At 49.2% G+C, this 24212-nt stretch overlaps 1 protein-coding gene across 2 annotated transcripts in view; it reads right to left on the reverse strand.

Annotated features, from left to right (window-relative positions):
• HP1BP3 (heterochromatin protein 1 binding protein 3) overlaps positions 1-24212 on the reverse strand; it is a 784108-nt gene that overhangs the window by 630030 nt on the left and 129866 nt on the right. For both annotated transcript variants that reach the window (XM_085608963.1, XM_085608964.1), the window contains one exon: positions 1548-1707. In XM_085608963.1, coding sequence (XP_085465089.1) covers positions 1548-1707 — 160 coding nt within the window. The remainder of the gene's footprint in view (positions 1-1547; positions 1708-24212) is intronic.

The raw sequence follows: 24212 nt of genomic DNA on the forward strand, positions 1-24212 counted from the left end.
ACTTAGTAGGTGGGGAGGGGGGGTTGCTTTTCAGAGCTGTGCCCCTCCCACCAGGTGTACTTTCGACTAATGGGAAACAGAAGGCAGGACCCTTCCTCGTGCGTTGTCGGATTTGTGAGCTGTGTACACACGCACACGAGGCAGGCCAGCAAGGGCCGGTGACCAATGGAGGTGGGCTAAAACACCGAACACCATTACCATTATTTAACACGTGATGCGGCGCCTGGCCTAATTGTCACATTCGCCATCACCTATCTGAGGCGTTTACTAAAAGCAATTCAGCCACCCATTCATAACCCAATTAACGAAAAATGTAGCGAGAGTCAACATTTATTGTCATTTTTATATAGCGCAGATATTACCCAAAGTCGTTTGAGCGCTCTAAAATAAATTGATTGAATTGGGCAATAGTATCACTGGATATTTCCTGCACTTAAAAACAACCAAAGTGCGGCATGAAGCACGGGAGAGTTTGTGGCTTTACGGCCAGAGCTGCCGACTTTGTAGCTGGGGAGCCAGGTTCGAGCCTGTATCCCGACTACTTAAAAAGTGAAAGCGTGAACTGTTCAAGTACAAGCCGCCAGTCCGCGCTGTGCAATAAATAGACAAAACTGAGCGCGGCGCCGCATCACGGACACTGCGCTCTGTTTCTTTATATATTTCTTAACTTTAACACTGAGCGCGGTGTCCTTGAAGCGGGCGCTGCGCTCAATGCTAAAGTTAATAAATATATATAGAAACAGAGCGCAGTTTCCGTGATGCGGCGCCGAGCTCGGTTATAAAGTTGACAAGCCCGCGAGCAAAAGAGACACCGTGCGGTGCGCGTGCACATGGGATGTCCAGCCGCTAGCTGGAAGCAGAGAGGAGACGCCATGCGCGTGAACATCGCCTGTCCAGGCGCGCACATGGTTTGTCTCCCTTCGCTAGCAAAAGTGACAACAATAGTCTCGCCAAAGCAGAGAGACCTAAAAAGGCACTACCTATGGAAACACGATCCCAACTATAACTACCCAGTGGCGACTTTCTCTCGGTGGGGGGGGGGGGGGGGGGGGGTTATCAGTCGGTCGGGGGGTCTCTCTCTCACCTTTGACTGACACACACACATACACACACACTCTCCTTCAGGTAAAATCTTTGCCCCAATGCTAGAACTTATTTTTGAGGGAGCAAAAGCTATGCAGTTTAATCTAAAACAAAGAACAAAAAAAATCCTCACACTTGACGTGCTTCTATGGGTTGCTAGCGTTAATATGCCAAGATATATGCTTGTGTAATAGCAACACAATTGCCACATATTATTGAGGGTCTGGTCTTGCCTTTACAACACAGGTTTGTGGCTAGTAATAGTCAAACAGGTCAAATACATTTTGCTGTGCGTCAGTCAACCAAAATATTGCATCCTATAGGCTACTTGTACAGTCTAAAAAAGTTGTGTGCCAGCAAGACAGCAGAGTATACATTAGAAAATTAAGAGCCAGGTGAAAAATCAGTCTGTCAAGCAAGTTACAGTTAAATGTAGCATTCACCACATATGTCCATTGCCCTACATTTTTTTCGTATCCTCTGAGGGCTTGCCTTCATCCTTTCCCTCCCCAGGCTCAGTCTCTGGGTCCTTAGGCTGTTCTGCCTCACTTGATGTTGCAGGGGGGGTTTCAGTTTCCTGGTCCTCGCCAGTAGAGGCAGATTCCTCAGAGCTAACTTCAGCATCTGAAGGATACAAATTAAGATCAGAAATGTGAGAGGAATTCATATCTAAAATGTGACAGACATATAGTTTGACCGGATGGTATATACCTACATTTCAGAATTTTCCTAAGTCCATTCTCTGTCTCACTCTTTCTTCAGCCTCCCTCTTACATCCATGCCACATACACACTTCAAATTGTCAAAATAAGAAATAATTCCTTACCTATAACCATAGCAAACTATTAGGAACTCTGGAGTTATACTCCATTGGTCATAGTAAGATATATTTGGCTAAAACTGCGCTCAAAAGCATTGTGAACAGAGGAAAATAGAACGCTTATCAAGAATGAAAGCTGCCCCTATAAATAAGAATTAGAAAAGCTAACTTGACTCATCACGTACTACAGCATTAGTCGGGTAGCTCAGATTTTAAGGTCACCTCCAGAAAAGGTCTATTTAGATCGACTAAGCAATATTTGTTTTCCATTGGCCATGGGGTGGAATATTTATAAATTCTGAAAGAATACCCATGAATAAGTAACGTTTAACTCTCCCTTGTGGAAGGTTCACTGATATTCATAAACAAATAGAAAAAAAGCTTGAACTAGTGGAATGGTGGATTATCTTGGCTGCAAGTGCAATTCAGTTTCAATGTTAACTGGCTTAGCGGTCAAGCAGCACAGTACTTGCATGTGTGACCATTTGCACCCTGTCTCCTGATTTCTGTTTGCGGCCATGGCTTTCTGGTTCTCTGGCTTGCCGGTGAAGTCACCATACTATAGGTAATCAAAGGATCCCCGCATTGCACATAAGCAGGGGCGGGCATCCAGATTAGCCCGGTTGGGCATTCGGGTGTTGCTGTGTTAACAGCATCCACCGTATCGTCTGCCAAGAAGATTAAGGAAGGTGCTTTGCTTGAGTCCCGTGTGACAGGTGCCTACAGTTGACCTTACGCTTGCCAGCTGGGATGTCAAGCGACTTGGTTGGATTAGTGAGGCACTGGTGACTGCACCAAAAGCGCAGGTGGCCGTGTGATCCAGCTGTAGAGCTGTTCTGAACTCCACCTTAAGCTGCACAATAGTGTTGTATAATGATTATGCTACTTACCAGTATGCATCTGTTCTTGGCATGTAGGGCTGCTGACATTCATATCTGTGCATAGATCGCCGCCTAGTGTTGGGTCCGGATGATTGCACATTGTTGTCCTGGAAGAGTCTTCGAAGTATCACGAGATAGGTGGCTCCTCCCCTGGACTACAGTGCGCATGGGCATCCTCTCCATCCTTAGATTGTTTTTCGCCATTGTGGCAGTGATGGAGTAGATATAGTAAGTGATGACCATGCTATACAGAAAATACTGAGTGCTGCAGCCGCGACAGGCGCCGGGGAGGAGGGTGGGCGATATGAATGTCAGCAGCCCTACATGCCAAGAACAGATGCATACTGGTAAGTAGCATAATCAATTCGAGGCATGTGGGCTGCTGAAATCATATCTGTGCATAGAATATATAGCAGTACCTCCCCTAGCGGCGGCTACCTGTGCCAGCTGCAGCAGTCTGGAAAAGAGTTTTGAGAACAGCCTGTCCTACAGCTGCCTGCTGTCTTGAGTGTACATCTACTCAGTAGTGTTTGGTAAATGTATGTATAGTGGACCATGTGGCTGCTCTACAAATTTCGTGTAAAGGGATGTTTCCTAGGACAGCCATGGATGCCCCTAACTTTCGTGTTGAGTGGGCTCGTGGGGGAACCGTTAATGTGCGTTTAGCTTTGTGATAGCAAATCTGAATGCATTTAACGATCCATCTGGCTATTCCAGCTTTGGAAATGGTGTTGCCTTTGTGTTGTGGAGAGAAGGCAACGAAGAGTTGTTTAGTTTTTCTAAAATCCTTTGTCCTGTCAATATAGTACATGAGAGCCCGCTTTACATCTAGTGTATGGAGCATTCTTTCCGCGACATTTTGCGGATTTTGGAAGAAAACGGGCAGTTCGATAGTTTGATTAATGTGGAACTGTGATATGACTTTGGGCATGAACTTGGGGTTGGTGCGTAGGGCAACCCTGTTTGCGTGGACCTGAATGAATGGCTCCTGAATGGTTAGTGCCTGGAGTTCACTAACTCTCCTTAAGGAAGTGATGGCCACCAGGAAAGCCACTTTCCAGGTGAGGAATTGAATCTCACATGAATGGAGAGGTTCAAAGGGCGGACCCATCAGTCTGGTGAGGACCAAGTTGAGGTTCCACACTGGTGCTGGTGGGTGTCTTGGGGGAATTACTCGTTTGAGTCCCTCCAAGAAAGCTTTGATGGCAGGTACCTTGAATAAGGAGAGGTGCTGCCTGTTTTGGAGGTAGGGTGCTATCGCGGTCAAATGGATGCGTATTGAGTTGTATGCCAGATTACAGCGGTATAGGTGTAAGAGGTAGCATATGATGTTTTGAATAGATGCGTCCAGTGGGTTAATGTCATTGTTGTTGCAGTAAATGACAAACCTTTTCCATTTGGCCGCATAGCAGGCTCTAGTAGTGGGTCTCCTGGCTTCTTTGATGATAGTCATACAGTCAGGTGGTAAGTTTAGGTAGCCAAATTCTAAGACCTCAGGAGCCAGATCGCCAGGTTCAGTTGCTGGGGATCTGGGTGCTGAATTTCGCCATAGTTCTGCGTTAAAAATGCTGGTTTTATCCGCAGTCGTTGATGAGGCACCACAGAAAGTTCCAGAAAGGTGGTGTACAATGGCTGGCGTGCCCACGTTGGAGCAACCAGGATAAGGGTCAGTGAGTGTTGCCTTAGTTTGCGCGCCACCAGCGGCATTAATAGTGCTGGGGGAAAAGCGTACGCAAATCTGCCGGACCAGTTCATCCATATCGCATTGCCCTGCGACTGTGGGTGTGGTAACCTGGCGGCAAAGCTTTGGCATTTTGCGTTTTCTTTTGTGGCAAATAGGTCTATCTCTGGATGACCCCACTGCTGGAAGTACGGTTGGAGAACTGATCGGTGTAGCTCCCACTCGTGCATTTGGTGGCTGTGTCTGCTGAGCAGATCCGCCATATGGTTGTCCTTGCCTGGGAGGTGTTCTGCCATGAGAAATATGTTCCTCTGAATGGCCCACTTCCACATGCTCTGAGCCAGATGAGACAACTGTGGAGAGTGTGTTCCTCCCTGCTTCTGTATGTAGTACATAGCAGTCATGTTGTCCGTCCGGATCAACACGACTTTGTTGCACAGATGTACTTTGAATGCCTTCATGGCTAGGAAGATTGCCATCAGTTCCAGAAGGTTGATGTACATCTTCTTTTGTTGTGTTGTCCATAGTCCCTGCACTGTGTAATTGAGTACATGAGCTCCCCATCCCTGGAGATGCGTCCGCTGTTAGTATGATTTGTGGAACAGGCTCTTGGAACGGTCGGCCCTTGCAAAGGTTTTGTGGACTCCACCAATGCAGAGAGTTGTATGCCCGACCGCTCACCAACACTAGGTCTTTTAGTTGCCCGTGAGCCTGATTCCATTGACGTGCTAAGCACTCCTGAAGCGGGCGCATATGTAGTCTCGCGTGTGGGACTATGAAAATGCAGGAGGCCATCATGCCTATCCACTGCATGAACACTCGCGCAGGAAGGGAGTGTTGAGGTTGGAATTTTGAGATCAGCAGTTGCATGCTGTTGATTCTCACTAAAGTTGGCTGAGCTGTGGCAGCCAGAGTGTTGATCATTGCGCCTAAGTACAGTTGTACGTGCGCAGGTTGGAGACTTGATTTTGGGTAATTTAGTGAGAATCCCAGATCGTGAAGAAGGTGAATGGTGTGGGACATGTGGGTGGCACATTGTTGTGCTGACTTGGCCTGAACTAGCCAGTCGTCCAGATAAGGGAAGACGTGAATGTTTTGTCTTCGCAGATGCGCGGCCACTGTTGCCAGGCACTTGGTAAAGACCCTGGGTGCTGTTGTTACTCCGAAGGGGAGAACTTTGAACTGATAGTGATTCCCTTGAATAGTGAATCTGAGGTATTTCCTGTGTGAAGGGTGTATGGGTATGTGGAAGTATGCATCCTTCAGGTCTAGCGTGGCTAGGAAATCCCCCTGAATGAGTAGTGGGAGAACCTGCTGGAGGGTGAGCATATGGAAATGCTCTGACAGAATATATAGGTTATGGGGTCGCAGGTCTAGAATAGTTCTGAGCGAGCCGTCCTTTTTGGGGATTAAGAAGTACAGAGAGTACACCCCTGTGCCCTGCTGGTCGATGGGCACGACTTCTATTGCCCCTTTTGCGAGCATAGCAAGCACTTCCTGCTGGAGTAAATCTAAGTGTTCGGCTGACATAGGAGGGTGCTTTGGTGGTATGTTGGGTGGAGTGGAAGTTAGTTCTAGACAGTACCCGTGCTGGATGATGTCCCTGACCCACCTGTCCGTGGTGATGTTCTTCCACGCGGACAGGAACAGCTGGAGTCGTCCCCCGACAGGTGTTATGTGGTCGGGGGGTAAGGAGAGGGCGTCACTGTTTGTTCTTTGGAGAGGACCTGGTGTTGCCATAGCCACGTCCCCTGCCCTTGGTGCTGGATCCACGATATCCACCCCTGTTGTTTTTGTCATAGGTGCTTTGTGCGCCACTTTTAGCATACTGCTGTTGTGACCCCTGACCCCTTGTTCCCTTATTTCCGGTGCGACGAAAGGAGCCACTTCGAAATTGCTGCGTTTGCAGAGCCCCCATTGATTTCGCAGTGTCAGTGTCTTTCTTTATTTTTTCTAGGGTAACGTCTGGGCCAAATAAGAATTCTGTGTTAACTGGTAAGTCCAGAATATTGTTTTCGATTTCGGGTTTGAAGTCTGAGATGCGTAACCAGGCATGGCGCCGTAGCAGGACGCTTGTGTTTATTGCCCTAGCCGCTGTGTCAGCTGCGTCAAGGGCGCATTTTATGGATGCATTAGTGAGGAGTTGTCCTTCTCTAATGAGTAGCTCCGCTGACTCTTTATACTCATCTGGTAGATGTTGGAGCAGTGACTCCAGCGTGTCGTAATGTGACCTGTCATAACGTGCCAGGAGTGCCTGTGTATTGGCAATGCGCAGGATGTTCGCTGCTTGCGCTGCAATGCGTTTGCCCGATGTTTCGAGTACTTTTGACTCCTTGTCTGGGGGAGGATCATCACCAGTCGTCTGTGAGTGGGCTCTCTCGCGAGCATTGGCAACCACCATGGAGTCTAATGGCAACTGACCCCTAATGTATTTAGGGTCACCGGGTGCAGGCTTGTATTTTTTTTCAATCCTGGGATTTAACACCCGGGCTCTTGTGGTGTCCTTGAAAATGTCTTTGGCAGGTTTGAGAACCCCTTTTAACATGGGCAGAGTTTTGACAGTTCTTTCTGAAGATGCGAAAGTGTCAAGCAGGAAGTCTTCCTCAATGGCATCAGAATGGAGTTCCACCCCATGATGAGCAGCAGCCCGTTCGATGAGGGCATTAAATGCAGCTGTGTCCTCTGTAGGAGACGTTTTTACGTTATAGAGTTGCGCATCTTGAGTATGTGGCACGACACTTTGGTCTGTGGGGTCATCCCATGCCTGATCCGGGTCTTGTAGGTGCTCATCAGGATCTACGTCCCCAGGGTAGATGGTATCCTCCCCACCATAGTCCTGTATTGCGTCCGATTCGGAAGGGGTAGGAGAAAAGGACTGCGGATCTGGATGGAAGGGTTGGAAGTGTTCTTGGAGCACTGGTTCCTGCTCTGCTGGCAGTTTGCGTTTAAGAGGAATTTTGTAGGGCTCCTCTTCCCTAACTGGCGTTATCTTGCGCTTGTGGAGCATTAACCTGCCAGTGTCGGTGTCGATAAATTGTGGCCCCGAAGAGTCTTGTTCTGTAAGGCCAGAGGTGGTGGACTGTGTGTGGAGGACACGTGTCCGAATTTGAAATAGTTTCGGTGCCGATGCCGGTGGCAGCCCAAACGTAATGTTGGTGGGCTCCGAGTGCACTTTACAGGGTTTGGTTGTGTCGGGACCCGAGATAGAGTGGAGGGTTGCCCGGTCACGGATGCGTTGCAAAGATGCGGAGACCTGCTGCACAGTGAACGCAGATGGTGTTTTGATGGGCACCTTAGTAGTAGACGTCGAGGCCAGCCCCGACTTTTTTGTCGGAAGGGGGTCACTGGTCTGAAGGGATGTATCGACAGTCGACGTAGTCGAGGACTTAGTCGGCACCGGTGCGCTAGGCGTTGACGTAGCCGGGGCGGCCATTTTGACTGCGGAGGTTACGGCCTTCGATGTCGGCGCCGAAGGTCTCGGTGCCTTGCGGTGCCCGAGGGCGTGCTTTTTCTGGGTGTCAACCGCATCCGCTGCGGTGAGCTCGGCGCCGAAGTCTCTTTGTAAGCGGTCGGAGCCGACGACTTTTTTCGGCGTCGGAGCAGTGGATGGTTTCGACGCCTTCGATCCGACCACCACCAGTTTCACTTTCGTTTTTGAAGGGACTGGAGCGATGGATGGTTTTGGGTTTAATAACCCGGTCGTCTTCGGTAATAGTGGCTCTTGCAGAGTGTTCGAGGCCGGACCGGAAGATGGGGCCGAGGAACCATGTATTTGATCTTGGGTAAGGCCCGAAGGCGATCCCTCGACCGGAGCCTGATTACGACGTACATTTTCGGCCTCCGTTTCGACGGATTGGCCTAGCTCCTCAGGAGAGCTGTCTTCTTCGGCCCCGTAGGTCTCGTCAAAGTCTCCTACCTCATCGACGGTTTCTTCACGTCGAAAGATCACTTCATCGTCGTCGTCCGATCGGGAATCATCTTCTGAAGCAGGGCTAGAGACTACTTCTTCCACGCTCTCGCCGTCCTCGTCCTCGGTGCTGAATATGTTGGTGGGAGCAGGCGCTGCTTGCTGCGCCTCCAGCCTCGCTGCCCGTCGATTCCGCAGAGTCTTCTTAGATCGGAACCGTGCACAGGCCATGCATTTCGATTCGTCGTGATCCGGCGAGAGACATTTATTACAGACTGGGTGGACGTCGATATGAGGGTACTTCGCGTGGCATAACGGACACCTCTTGAATGGAGTCCTCGATTCCATCGTCGATCGAGCTTCGAAGTTCGGACCAATCCGGTCTGAAAGTTGGAAGAGGGTGCGGAGCCGACACCGAACGGTAACTGTACCGACGAAAACTAAAGGCCTTTTGGCCTAAAACTGAGTATTCCTAAGTTGAGCTAAGATAGTCACATCCGAACCCAATGGCGGAAAAAAAACAATCTAAGGATGGAGAGGATGCCCATGCGCACTGTAGTCCAGGGGAGGAGCCACCTATCTCGTGATACTTTGAAGACTCTTCCAGGACAACAATGTGCAATCATCCGGACCCAACACTAGGCGGCGATCTATGCACAGATATGAATTCAGCAGCCCACATGCCTCGAACTTGGCTGAAGGAGCTTGGCTCTTTACTGGACTTACTCTTTTTTGGTTTGTAAAACTAGCCATGTCTTCAACCTAGCCCCATTACTTTCCTACTGGAGCCCTTCTCAGAGATTTTATTGTAGAAATCTCCTACAGTGTTTCAATTCTCCTGACCAGCTGCCTTTTTACTGCATTACTACAGCAGAATGTATGCAACGTTTGACAACCTCCCCAAGAACACACAAACACACACAATTACTGATGGAGCAACTGAACATCAGCAGTGAGTAGTTAAAGGAACCCAGTCTGAAAGGATCAATGCACTTATCCACTTAGCAACATCATGGGCACCTACACATAACATGAAAACCAGGTACCACAAATCTGCAAATTCTACTAGTAAACATTCCAATCATTAAACGATGACAGTGGATTTACAATCTCTAGGGCTGTGGCACACTAAACAACACTTTGAGAACTTTAATCAGGGAAATTTGATCAATGACCTCCTATCTCCAACCTTAAATCCACTAATGACTGAATTGGCAAGACCAAACTCAACCCATTCCGACATAATAGCCATTGATCAAACTGGATTTAGCTCAAAATCAATATTTTGCACTTCAATGTCAAAGAAAACTAACCAGCGAAGAATACACCACTGTTTAATAACAACATTAAACCCCCAAGAACCGAAATTTCCACAATCTCTTGGAGCTTTAAATGAGGAAGGATAAGTTACTTACCTATAATCCTACTTCTCTTCCAGGGATACCATCATCAAAGTCACAAGCACTTGAATATTCCTGCCCATGCGCGGGGACCCCAGAAAATTTATAAAAATTAAATATGAAAACATATATATACAGCTCTCTATATATACATATAGTTTTTAAAACTATCAATGCAGCCTTCCAGGGAAAAAACACGTAATAGGCTAAACAATGCTGTGAGACCTTGTCTTTGCACATACACAAACAAACAAGGAAGACCAAAAGACACTTGAACTGCCTTTAATAAACAGCAGAAAAGTAGTCCTGCCAAGAAAAAGGCAGGCATTGTTAGCCCACAGGCTGCATTGGAACTTCAACAGCATAGAAACTGAAAGAAAATGTAGAAACTCAAAAACTGGCACCGTGCCTTACAGGCAGCCATGACTCCTAGCTTCCCATCATGTCTCAGAGGTGACAGTAAGGTCAGTTCTTCACTGCGGAGAACATGAGGTCAGGGCACAAAGAGATGGCATAATTTTGGATCATTTGCTCGGGGAGGTGGGGGGGTTGCTTATGACTTTGATGAGGATACCCCTGGAAGAGAACTAGGATTACAGGTAAGTAACTTATCCTTCTCTTCCAGGGGATCCTCATCAACCGTGATAAGCACTTGAATCGAGTAGCAAGCCCAACCCCTCTTCCTGCCGCTAAACGAGTACCATAAATGACAGTAACAAAGAATCACTTCAAATGACTTTAGTATTGAAATAAATTCCTTAGGGAGGCTTGACCTACTTGAATATATGCTCTAGCATCAGGGTCGAGACAACAGTGTCTCGTGAAAGTATATACTGATTTCCAAGTGGCTGCTTTGCGGATCTCAGCCATCGGTACATTGTATAGAAAAGCTATTGTAGCTGCTTTCTCCTTAGTGGAATGTGCTTTGAGAGAAGCCAGAAGGGGTTTATTTGCCAATTGATAAGCCAGCTTGATGCAAGACACTATCCATCTGGAAATGGAACGCCTGGAGGCTGGGAAACCTGTCCTGATGGAACCATAGTTTAGAAATAACTGATCAGACTTCCTAATGGTATGAGACTTATCTAAGTAGAATTTTAGAACTCTTTCAAGGTCTAAGGAATGGAGAGACCTTTTCGCTGGCATAGAGGGACTGGGAAAGAAAGAAGGTAGTGAGAGACTTTCACATAAAAATCCAATACCACCTTCTGTTTTGGTGAGAAAACTGGTACGGTTCTTTGGAACAGAGTGCTTGAATCTCACTTACTCTATGAGCTGAAGTAATCGCCACCAAAAAGGCAGATTTCCATGTAAGGTGCTGAAGGGTCGCTTTGTAAATAGTATCAAAAGGGTGACCCATAAGCTTAGAAATAACCAGGTTAAACTCCCAAGGAGGTAAAGGAGGCCGGACAGGGGGGGAACTTTCTTTAAACCCTGAAGGAAATCCTTAACCACCTGGAGCTAGAAAAAAGAACGTTAATTTGGAGACTTTCTGTAAGCTGTAATGGCAGCCAGGTGCACCTTAATGGATGAAAACTTTAGACCTGACTTGCCTAATGCAGGAGATCGGGCAAAATTAGCTCTTCTTGCCTCCTGGTAGGCTGGAAACCATTATGCTTGCACCACAAAAAAAACCTCTTCCATTTAAAAGAATAGGAATGGCAGGTGGAAGTTTTATTGGACTCCCTCAAAATGGTCATACAGTCTTGAGGGAGGCTTAGGGGGGCCGTACTGGAGGACCTCAGGAACGAGGGAAGGTTGCGATTATGGATCCTCCCATTCATTTTGGATAGAGGTCCGGTCCACATGGAAGCCTGCTGTGTGGACACTGCGAGAGATGCAGTAGGTCCGGGTACCACCACTGCCCTGGCCAGTCTGGTGCTATTAGACTCATCCTCATCTTGGAGTGTGAGAGTTTGGTTATGACCTTCAGGATGAGAGGAAGAGGCGAAAAAAGCGTAAGGAAAATGCTACTTACCAGTATGCATCTGTTCCTGGCATGTAGAGCTGCAGATCCACACACTGTGCAATAAATAGCCATCTGGTGTTGGGCCTGGATGTTTGCACTTGTTTTTGTATTGGAAAAGTCTTTGGAAGTCACAAGATAGGAGACTCCTCCTTTGGACCATAGTGCGCATGGACATCGGCTCCATCGTCAGATTGTTTTTTTAGCCAGCAGGGAAATTATGGAGTTTTTGTGAGAAACAGAAAAGATGCCCATGTATGCTGTATCTAAATAAGAGAATACTGGAACAGATAAAGGTAGCCGGGGAGGTGGGTGGGCGTGTGTGGCTCTGCAGCTCTACATGCCAAGAACAGATGCATACTGGTAAGTAGCTTTTTCCGTTCAAGGCATATGAGCTGCAGATCACACACTGTGCATAGATTGTATAGCAGTACCTCTCCTTAGCAGCCAACAACAGTATCTGTTGCAGTAATTTGAAATAGTGTTTCAAGTACAGCCTGGCCCACACTAGCTTGTTGTTTTGTTTGCACATCTACACAATAGTGTTTTGTGAATGTCTGCGGTGTAGCCCATGTAGCTGCTTTGCAGATGTCATCATAAGGGAATGTTCCCTAAAAATGCCATTGAAGCCCCTATCTTTCGGTTATAGTGGGCTTTAGGGGAAATAGATAGTGTACGTTTTGCTTTGTGAGAACAAATTTGTATGCATTTGACAATCCACCTTGCAATTCCAGATTTTGATATGGGGGGTTGCCTTTATGTGGTGGTGAAAAGGACACAAAAAGTTGTTTTGTCTTGCGAAAAGGTTTTGTTCTTTCAATGTAATAAAGGAGTGCTCTTTTTACATCTAGAGTATGAAGAGCTCTTTCTACAACTGTTTGTGGTTGCGAGGAGAATACTGGCAACTACAGGGACTGGTTGAGGTGAAAGGGAGAAATAAACTTAGGGAGGAATTTGGGAATGGTACTGAGAACCACTTTGTTATGATGGAGTTGTAAAATGGCTCTTAAATAGTCAGTGCTTTTAGCTCACTGACTCTTCTAAGGGAAGTAATGGCCACCAGGAACAAGACTTTCCATGTTAGAAATTGTAACTCGCATTTGTGCAGAGGTTCAAATAGAGGACCCATTAGTCTAGTAAGAACAAGGTTTAAATTCCACACAGCTGAGTTTGGTACCCTGGGAGGAATTATTCTTTTGAGGCCTTCCATAAATGCTTTGATGGCCGGCACCCTGAATAGCGACAAGTGTTGTCTATTTTGTAAGGAGGCTGCTATGGCAGAGAGGTGTAACCTAATCGATGTGTATGCTAGATTACACCTCTGGAGATGTAGTAGATAACCTATGATGTGTTGAATAGACACATCTAAAGGGTTGATGGTGCTGTTGTGACACTATATCACAAATCTTTTCCACTTGGCCGCACTAGGCTCTAGTGGTGGGACGTCTAGCTTCTCTGATGACATTCATACAGTCAGGGGGAAGGTTAAGGTAACCAAACTCTAAGACCTCAGGAGTCAGATCGCCAGGTTGAGCTGTGCTGGGTCCGGGTGTCTGATCTCTCCACGGTTCTGGGTTAAGAGGCGTCGGGAGAGGTGTAGTTTTTGATGCGGGACTACAGATAGATCCAGTAATGTGGTGTACCACGGTTGTCTGGCCCATGTTGGAGCAACTAGGATGAGAGTAAGTGAGTGTTGCCGCAGTTTGCGCACCACCAGTGGAATGAGTGGGAGAGGCGGAAAAGCATATGCAAATCTTCCTGACCAATTCATCCATATTGCATTGCCTTTGGACAATGGGTGTGGATATCTGGCGGCGAAGCTTGGGCATTTGGCGTTTGTGTGTGGCGAAGAGATCCATCTCCGATTCCCCCACATTTGGAAAAATGGGTGAAGAACTTGTGGATGAAGTTCCCACTCGTGAATCTGTTGCGTCAATTGACTAAACAGATCTGCTATGTTGTTCTGGACTCCTGGAACAAGTTGGGCTAGGAGAAAAATGTTCTGGGGAATAGCCCAACTCCATATGCTTTGTGCGAGTTGAGAGAGCTGTAGGGAGTGCGTCCCGCCTTGTTTCTGTATGTAGTACATTGCTGTCATTTTGTCGGTACGAACTAAGCCAGCTTTGCCTGATATTTGTTTCTGGAATTACTTTAATGCCAGAAATATGGCTAGTAACTCCAGGTGATTGATGGGGAGTAATTTTTGTTAAGGACGTCCACCGGCCCTGCATGGTGTGATGTAATAGATGAGCTCCCCAGCCAGAGCGCGAGGAGTCCGCTGTTAGCACAATCTATGGAACCGGCTCGAAGAACGGTCGCACTTTGGAAAGGTTTTGGGTGTTCTACCACTGCAGAGAGCGATGCGTGCGGCCGTCCACCAACACCAGGTCTGTCAGCTGACCTTGAGCCTGGTTCCACTGATGTGCTAAACATTCCTGTAGGGGACGCATCTGGAGTGAGCGTGAGGTACTATAAAGATGCAAGAGGCCATCATCCCTATCAATTGCATGAACACTCTGGCTGGAAGAGAGTGATGCGGCAGAAATTGTGTTATGAGTCTTTGTATGCTTGCTATCCTGGGTGGACTGGTATATACAAGTGCTTTGAGGTGTTTATTGTGGCACCGAGGTAATGTTGTATGTGGGACGGTTGTAGGTGAGACTTTGCGCGGTTTATGGTATACCCTAAGTCGTGGAGTAGTTGGACTGTGGCGGAAGTGTGGTGTACACACTGGTTGTATGACTTGGCTTTTATGAGCCAGTCGTCTAGGTATGCGAAGACATGAATTTGCAGTCTTCTTAGGTGAGCCGCAACCACCGCTAGACATTTGGTGAAGACTCTGGGCGCTGTGGTGACTCCGAATGGGAGTACTTTGAATTGATAATGCTGACCGTCCACTACAAACCAGAGATCTTTCCTGTGAGAGGTGTGAATGGGAAAATGGAAGTAGGCGTCCTTGAGATCTAGAGTGGCAAGGAAATCGCCTTGTGTGAGAAGAGGAAGAACCTGTTGAAGTGTGACCATGTGAAAATGGTTTGATTGTATGTACAGGTTTAGGGGTCTGAGATCCAAGATGTGTCTGAGAGAGCCGTCCTTTTTTCGTAATGAGGAAGTACAGGGAGTAAACCCCTGTGTTTTGCGATTGCAAGGCTCCCATTGATTTAGCCGTGTCGTGTCTTTTTTCATCTTTTCTAGAGATGAATCCACGGCAGGGCTAAATAGGTGTTGCTGATCAAATGGCTGGTTATGTATTGTAGTTTGTACTTCTGGTTTAAAACCAGAAATGCGTAGCCATACAGGTCTACGTAGAAGGACACTTGTGTTAATGGCTCGGGAGGCAGTGTCTGCCACGTCTAGAGCGCAACGAATGGAGGTGTTTGTTATGAGTTTACCCTCCTGTACGAGGTCATTGGCCTTGGTCTTGTATTTGTCAGGAAGGTGTTGCAATAGGGTCTCTAGCTCGTCATAGTGTGCCCCATCGTATCTGGCCAACAAAGCTGGTGTATTGGCGATTCGCCAAATGTTGGCTGCTTGTGACGCTGTACGTTTGTCAGAAGCGTCCAAGAGTCTTGATTACTTGTCGGGAGGCAAAGCATCCCCTGACATTTGTGAGTTAGCACTCTTTCTGGCGTTGGCGTTTGTATTTTTTTTCTATCCTTGGGTTGACAACCCTAGCCCTAATAGGATCTTTGTACACCTCGGGTGCGTGTTTGACTTCCCCTTTTAACATAGGGAGAACAGAAGTGTACCTTTAGGATGTATCGAATGTGTCCATTAAGAAATCCTCCTCCACAGGGTCTGGGTGTAATTGTACCCCGTGGTATTGTGCAGCTCTATAAACGAGCTGGGTGAAACTTATGGTGTTCTCTGGAGGGGAAGGTCTAGAGGGATAGATGTCATCTTGTGGTACATTAGGGACATCTTGTGTATTATAATCGTCCCATGGGTCTGGTGTGTGAGGCGGACTAGGATCCCCTAGTGGTTCATCGTCTGCACCCTCCCCCGTCATCAGAGGTGTCATCATCTTCCACGGGTGGAGAAGATGGTGTAGGGGAGTGGTGTGGAGGAGGATGTGGAGAAGGGACTCAGAGAGAGGAGATGTTGCAATGTCTCTCTTCTTTGGTGGAGATGGAGCCGGTACAGGCATGTCCATTGGTCTCCATTTTGAGCAGAGTGTCATTTGACCTGTTCTTGGGTCTTTTTGAAGAGTTTTTTGGGTTGGATCTGGTGTAATGAATATGCTACTTACCAGTATGCATCTGTTCTTGGCATGTAGGGCTGCTGACATTCATATCTGTGCATAGATCGCCGCCTAGTGTTGGGTCCGGATGTTTGCACGTTGTTGTCCTGGAAGAGTCTTCGAAGTATCCTTGGATAGGTGACTCCTCCCCTGGACTACAGTGCGCATGGGCATCCTCTCCATCCTCAGATTGTTTTTCGCCATTGTGGCAGTGATGGAGTAGATACAGAAAGTGATGACCATGCTTGCAATAATTCTGAGAGCTGCAGCTGCGACAGGCGCCGGGGAGGAGGGAGGGCGATATGAATGTCAGCAGCCCTACATGCCAAGAACAGATGCATACTGGTAAGTAGCATATTCAGTTCGAGGCATGTGGGCTGCTGAATTCATATCTGTGCATAGAATACATAGCAGTGCCCTCTATTGGCGGCGGCTACCCGTGCCAGCTGCAGCGGTTTGAAAAAGTGTTTTGAGAACAGCCTGTCCTACAGCTGCCTGCTGTTTTGACTGCACATCTACGCAATAGTGTTTTGTAAATGTGTGTGTAGTGGACCATGTGGCTGCTCTGCATATATCATGCAGGGGAATATTTCCTAGGAAGGCCATGGAAGCCCCCAACTTGCGTGTTGAGTGGGCTCGTGGTGGAATAGTTAATGTGCGTTTTGCCTTTTGATAACAGATTTGAATACACTTAACTATCCATCTGGCTATCCCTGCTTTGGAGATGGCGTTACCTTTGTGGTGTGGGGCAAAGGCAACGAACAGTTGTTTTGTCTTCCTGAAGGGTTTAGTCCTGTCGATGTAGTACATGAGGGCCCTCCGTACATCTAGTGTATGTAATGCCCTCTCTGCAACAGTTTGTGGGTTTTGGAAGAAAACGGGCAGTTCAATAGTCTGGTTCATGTGGAACTGCGATATTACCTTGGGCATGAATTTGGGGTTGGTACGTAGTACGACCCTGTTGGCGTGAACCTGAATAAATGGCTCTTGAACGGTTAGTGCCTGGAGTTCACTAACTCTTCTTAGGGAAGTGATCGCTACCAGGAAGGCTACTTTCCAGGTAAGGAATTGAATCTCGCATGAGTGTAGAGGTTCAAAGGGTGGACCCATCAGGCGTGTGAGGACCAAGTTGAGGTTCCACATTGGAGCCGGTGGGTGACTAGGTGGAATGACTCGTTTGAGTCCTTCCAAGAATGCTTTGATGGCAGGCACTCTGAAGAGAGAGAGGTGCTGCCTGGTTTGCAGATAGGCTGATATTGCGGTCAAATGGACACGTATAGAGGTGTACGCCAGATTGCATCGGTATAGGTGTAAGAGGTAACATATGATGTTGTGGATGGATGCGTCCAGCGGGTTAATGTCATTATTACCGCAATAAATGACGAACCGTTTCCATTTGGCTGCATAGCAAGCTCTTGTAGTGGGTCTCCTGGCCTCCTTGATGATGTCCATACAGTCAGGTGGCAGATTGAGATAGCCAAACTCTAGGACTTCAGGAGCCAGATCGCCAGGTTCAGCTGTTGCGGATCTGGGTGCTGAACCTCTCCATGGTTCTGCGTCAAATGCGCGGGTTTGATCCGCAGCCTTTGATGCGGTACCACGGAAAGTTCGAGGAAGGTGGTGTACCACGGCTGGCGTGCCCACGTGGGAGCAACTAGGACGAGTGTCAGGGAGTGTTGTCGGAGTTTGCGAGCCACCAGCGGTATCAACGGTGCTGGGGGAAAAGCGTACGCAAATTTGCCGGACCAGTTCATCCATATCGCATTGCCCTGCGGGTGTGGGAATCTGGCGGCGAAGCTTTGGCATTTTGCGTTTTCGCTTGTCGCGAATAGGTCTATTTCTGGGTGACCCCACTGCTGGAAGTACGGTTGGAGTACCGATGGGTGTAACTCCCACTCGTGCATCTGGTGGCTGTGTCTGCTGAGCAGATCCGCCATCTGGTTGTCCTTGCCGGGGAGGTGTTCCGCCATGAGGAACATGTTCCTCTGAATGGCCCACTTCCACATGCTCTGAGCCAGATGAGACAACTGTGGAGAGTGTGTCCCTCCCTGCTTCTGTATGTAGTACATTGCGGTCATGTTGTCCGTCCGGATCAACACGACCTTGTTGCACAGATGTACTTTGAAAGCCTTCATGGCCAGGAAGATTGCCATCAGTTCCAGAAGGTTGATGTGCATCTTCTTCTGTTGTGTCGTCCATAGTCCCTGCACTGTGTAGTGGAGTACATGAGCTCCCCATCCCTGGAGAGACGCGTCCGCTGTCAGTACTATTTGTGGAACAGGCTCTTGGAACGGTCGGCCCTTGCAAAGGTTTTGTGGATTCCACCAATGCAGAGAGTTGTATGCCCGACCGCTCACCAACACTAGGTCTTTCAACTGTCCTTGAGCCTGATTCCACTGACGTGCTAGGCACTCCTGAAGTGGGCGCATATGTAATCTCGCGTGCGGGACTATGAAGATGCAGGAGGCCATCATGCCTATCAACTGCATAAACACTCGCGCTGGAAGCGAGTGGTTGGGTCTGAACTTGGAGATCAGCGCTTGTATGCCGTTGATCCTCACTAAATTTGGCTGAGCTGTGGCCGCCAGAGTGTCTATAGTCGCACCTAGGTACTGTTGTACGTGTGCGGGCTGGAGAGGAGACTTTGGGTAATTTAGTGAGAATCCCAGACTGTGAAGAAGGTGAATGGTACGGGACACGTGGCTTGCACATTGCTGGGCTGATCTCGCTTGAACGAGCCAGTCGTCTAGGTAGGGGTAGACGTGTATGTGCTGTCTCCGTAAATGTGCCGCCACCGTAGCTAGGCACTTTGTGAAAACCCTGGGCGCTGTTGTCACGCCGAAGGGAAGGACTTTGAACTGATAGTGCTGCCCCTGAACAGTGAACCTGAGGTATTTTTTGTGTGAGGGGTGGATGGGTATGTGAAAATACGCATCCTTGAGGTCCAGTGATGCTAGGAAGTCTCCCTGCTGGAGAAGCGGAAGGACTTGCTGTAGAGTGAGCATGTGAAAGTGCTCCGAAAGAATGTACTGGTTCAGGGGTCTCAGGTCTAATATAGGCCTGAGCGACCCGTCCTTTTTTGGAATTAAGAAGTAGAGGGAGTAAACCCCCGTGCCCCGCTCGTGGACGGGTACGACCTCGATAGCGCCTTTTAGAAGCATACTTTCTACCTCTTGCTGTAAGAGCGTCAAGTGCTCTGAGGACATAGGACGGTTTCTTGGTGGTATTGTGGGTGGAGTGGAAGTTAACTCCAGACAGTAACCGTATTTTATAATATCTTTGACCCACCTGTCCGTGGTGATGGAGTTCCACGTGGACAGGAACCGTTGTAGCCTTCCCCCGACAGGTGTTATGTGGTCGGGAGGAAGGGAGAGGGCGTCACTGCTTGTTTTTGGGGGAGGACCTGGTGTTGCCGTAGCCACGTCCTCTGCCCTTGGTACTGGAGCCACGATAGCCACCTCGGGTGTTCTTATCGTAGGTGGTCTGCGTATTACCCTTGTTATATGTTTGTTGTGACCCCTGTCCTCTGCCTGCTCCCTTGTTTCCGGGGCGACGAAAGGAGCCGCTCCGAAAGGACTGAGTTTGTAGGGCGCCCATGGACTTTGCAGTGTCCGTGTCCTTTTTTATCTTCTCGAGGGTGGCGTCAACCTCAGGCCCGAACAAAAAGTCGGGGTTGACGGGCTGATTAAGGATATTGTTTTGTACCTCAGGCTTGAATCCTGAGATACGTAGCCAGGCGTGACGTCGTAGGATGACGCTAGTGTTGATGGCCCTGGCAGCCGTGTCAGCAGCGTCTAGTGCACATTTGATGGCAGCATTTGTGAGTAGCTGTCCCTCTCTGATAAGGATTTCTGCACCTTCTTTGTAGGGGTCAGGGAGGTGTTGAAGGAGTTGCTCCATTGTGTCATAGTGCGCCCTATCGTAGCGAGCGAGGAGCGCTTGAGTGTTAGCTATGCGCCATATGCTTGCAGCTTGTGCGGCAACTCGCTTGCCGGAGGTCTCCAGCACCTTGGACTCCTTGTCCGGGGGAGGAGCGTCACCCGTTGTCTGCGAGTGTGCCCTCTTGCGGGCATTCGCCACAACGATGGAGTCGAGTGGTAATTGTCCTCTGATGTAAGTAGGATCCCCAGGTGCTGATCTGTATTTCTTATCGATCCTGGGGTTTATCACTCGTGCCCTGGTGGGTTCCCTGAAAATGTCAGTGGCTGGCTTAAGGACCCCCTTCAACATTGGCAGAGTCTTTACATGTCTTTCTGAGGATGCAAAGGTGTCCATTAGAAAGTCATCTTCGATGATATCAGAGTGAAGCTGTACATCATGGTTGTTCGCCGCCCGTTCAATCAGAGCGTTGAACGCCGCAGTATCCTCTGTGGGTGACGTTTTTGCCCCATATAGTTGTGGGTCCTGTGCATCAAGAGGTGCACTGGGGTCTGCAGGGTCGCCCCAAGTTTGGTCAGGGTCCTGCTGGTCATCAGGGTCCGTGTCCACATGGTAGGGGACTTGTTCACCCATGTAGTCCTCCAATGCATCCGTGTCGGAGCGTGTGGGGGAGGCCCGGTGTGGATCCTGGTAGGGTGAATGAAAGGGTTCATACAGGAGAGGTTCTGTGTCCACAGGCAGCTTCCTCTTTAGCGGGATCCTGAAAGGTTCCAATGGCGGTTCCGAAGTTATCCTTCGGTCGTGGAGAATCATCCTGCCAGTGTCGGCGTCGATGACGCGTGACGGAGACGGCTCGACAGGCGTAACCGCAGTTTTGGTGGCCTGTGTCCTGAGTTGAAACGCCTTCGGGATTGTGGATGGAGGCAAGCCGAAGGTAATGCTGGTCGGCACCGACGAAACCGCTGGATCGATCGAACCCGACTGGTCCTGGAGGGCAGCCTTGGTTTTGCAGCCTGGCATTGCGCCAGGCCGTACTCGGGGCGCCTTAGAGGTCGTGGCCCCCGCCAGGGTCGTCGAGGCGGCTGCAGATATCTTCTGCGCCCGTGGTGCATCGAGCCGAGGTGCGGAGATCACCGTCGACGTCTTCGACACGTGAGGTTTCGGTGTCGTCGAGGGAGTGCTGCGAGGCGTAGCAGGCGGGACGGCCCTCGGTGTCGGTGGCGTCGACGCCGGTAACCGAGCAGGTTTTTCGGCGCCGATGGCCTTCTTCCGTTTGTCGACTCCCATGTCGCCCGTCTCGAGTTCGGCACCGAAGTCCCCCTTGGTGCGGTCGGTGCCGACACGGTGCGCCGGCGTCGAAGGTGTTGAAGGCCTCGATCCGACTAGCGCCACTTTCAGTTTCGGTTTCGTAGGAACCTGAGCAGCTTTCGGTTTCGGTTTCGTGGAAGGGAAACCAGCTGGCTTAAGCGGTAATGGCTGCCGCTGAACGTCCGAGGCCGGGCCCGAGGGCGGGGCCGAAGGACTGCGTGATAGGTCTCGGGTAAGGCCCGAAGGCGATCCCTCGACCGGAGCCATAGTCTGTGGCACTGGTGAATTCTCGGTTTGAACAGGTAGGCCTTGTTCATCATCGGAGCTACTCTCTTCGGCCCCTAAGGCCTCCTCGTCGTCTCCTACCTCGGTGTCGTCTTCACCTCTGTGGAAGAGTGACTCGTCGGCCTCGTCCGATCCGGGTTCTTGGTCGGAAACGGGACTGGAGGGTAAGACTTCTACTTCTTCGACGTCGTCCGCGTCGTCGAAGATGTCAGCTGGGGCCGGTGCCGCGTGCTGCGCTTCGAGCCTCGCCGCTCGACGATTCCGCAGAGTCTTCTTTGAACGGAACCGGGCACAGGCCATACATGTCGACTCGTCGTGGTCCGGCGAAAGGCATTTGTTGCACACCGGATGGACGTCGATGTGTGGGTACTTCGCATTACATACCGGACACCTTTTGAATGGCGTCCTCGATTCCATCGTCGAAGTAGTTGATGGACAGGTAAATGCGAACAAAGTCGGTGCTGAAAGTTAGTAAACTAACAGAGAGTATCGAAAACCGATCGATAAACAGTACCGACGCGAACTAAAGGCCTTGTGGCCTCGACAAAATTTTTTCCTAACTTGAGCTAAGATAGCACATCCGAACCCAATGGCGGAAAAAAACAATCTGAGGATGGAGAGGATGCCCATGCGCACTGTAGTCCAGGGGAGGAGTCACCTATCCAAGGATACTTCGAAGACTCTTCCAGGACAACAACGTGCAAACATCCGGACCCAACACTAGGCGGCGATCTATGCACAGATATGAATTCAGCAGCCCACATGCCTCGAACAAAGCTCTTCTGGTTGAGGCTGATCTTTCGGCGCCGTTTTTTTCGGTTCCGAAGGTTTGCGTGGCACGGAATTTGGAGTGGATTTATGCGCTTTTGGCTTGGAAGCGTGAGATTTTTTAGTCTCTGAAGGAGCCTGAGGAACCTGTTGTTTTTTTTGGTTCCGAGGGTTTTTTCGTCTCCGAAGGTTGAGCATCCGTACAATTTGGAAGTGGCTTTTTACTCCGTTCCGATGACTTTTTCGGAGTCGAGGAGTTGGTACCAGTAGGTTTGGGTCCCGAGTGCGCTGATGTGGAAGCAAGTGGTCAGCACGGAGGAGGACAACGGTTTCTTTTTGGGTCCCGGGGTTTGGGTTCCAGCACCGACGGCAGGCTGACTCGGTCCAGAGTGGCCCAAAGGCTTATTTGTCGATTTCTTTGCCGGTTCCGAAGGCGGGGCGTGAGAAGTATTATCCTGGTGTGAACCTAGGCCCGAAGGTGTTACCGAAGCCTTTTTCAGTGGTGGGGAGAGGGAATGGTTTTCTTGGAGTGGAAAGAGGCACACGCTGAACAGTCTCTGGCCTCGTGCTCCGGTGTAAGGCAGAGGTTACACACCTCATGAAGATGTGTGTGGAAACTTCCATCCACATTGAGGACACTTCTTAAAAGAAGTCCTTTCCATGAGCCAAATCAGCCTAGGTAGGTCCGAAGGCCTTCGTCGACGTCCAGAATCGAGGACCTCGACTTGGAGAGATGCGCGACAACTAGGGATCGCAATCGAAAACAATACCGGAGAAAGGGTGAAGGATTGCGCGCCGATGGTCGGAAAAAAAACAATCTGACGATGGAGCCGATGCCCATGGGAACTATGGTCCAAAGGAGGAGTCACCTATCTCATGACTTCCAAAGACTTTTCCAATACAAAAACAAGTTTAAACATCCGGGCCCAACACCAGATGGTGATCTATTGCACAGTGTGTGATCTGCAGCTCATATGCCTCGAACACAAAGGTTCCTGACCAGTCCATCAAAAGGGCATTCCCTATCGATCCTGGTCGGTAAAACCTTGACGCAAAGGCGTGGCATTTTTTGTTTGACTCGTCCGCAAATAGATCGTTGGTTGGATGACCAGTTTGCTGAAAAACCTCCGCCACCACTTCATCGTTTAATACCCACTCTTGTTAATCGTCGGAGTGAAGACTTAGAGAGTACGCCGGAGAATTTTGCTCCCCTGGCAGATGGACAGCTGGGATTGAGAGCTGCCTGGCCAGGAGACAATGCCTCCAGGGACAGTGGGCGTGAGCAAGTTCCCCCCTGCTTGTTTAGGTAGTACATGGTGGTCGTGTGGCCCATCTGTAGTAAAATGGACTTGGACTGTATGGACGGGTAGCACGCCTTGAGGGCTAGATGCACTGCCCGTGGCTCCAGCATGTTTATGTGATATGTTTGTTCCTTGCTCAACCACCTGCACTGAGTCTGCAGAAGACCCATGTTTGCTCCCCATCCCTGAAGTGAGGTATCTGACATCAAAGATTGTATCGGAGGAGGTTGGTGGAAAGGCACTCCTACCAAGAGATTTTTTCAATGAGTCCACCATGTGATGGAAGATCTCGCAGAAAGGGAAAGAAGAATCCGGTATTCCCATCGTTCCTACGCCTGATCCCATTTGTCCTTCAAGTCCTGCTGCAGAGGTCTCTTCCACAGTCTGGCGTAGGGGACTAGAAAAATGCAAGATGCCATCGACCCCAAGAGCGATGCAACCTGCTGAACGGAAGGCTGATGAACATGAAGAAGATTCCACTTCAGCTTGATTGATAATAGTCTCACCTCCGAAGGAGACACTTTTCCTGTGCTGGAGTCCAGAGTAGCCCACAGGTAGTGAATTATTTGAGTGGGCTGATGGATTGATTTCTCAATATTTATATTGAAGGACCAAGCGTTCAGCCAGATTCGATAGTGGTCTTTCACCATTTGAGATGAGCTCTTTAGGAGCCAGTCGCGAAGTTTCGATAGA

Source organism: Triturus cristatus, chromosome 1_2, assembly GCF_964204655.1.
Source record: "Triturus cristatus chromosome 1_2, aTriCri1.1, whole genome shotgun sequence".
Classification (NCBI taxonomy): domain Eukaryota; kingdom Metazoa; phylum Chordata; class Amphibia; order Caudata; family Salamandridae; genus Triturus; species Triturus cristatus.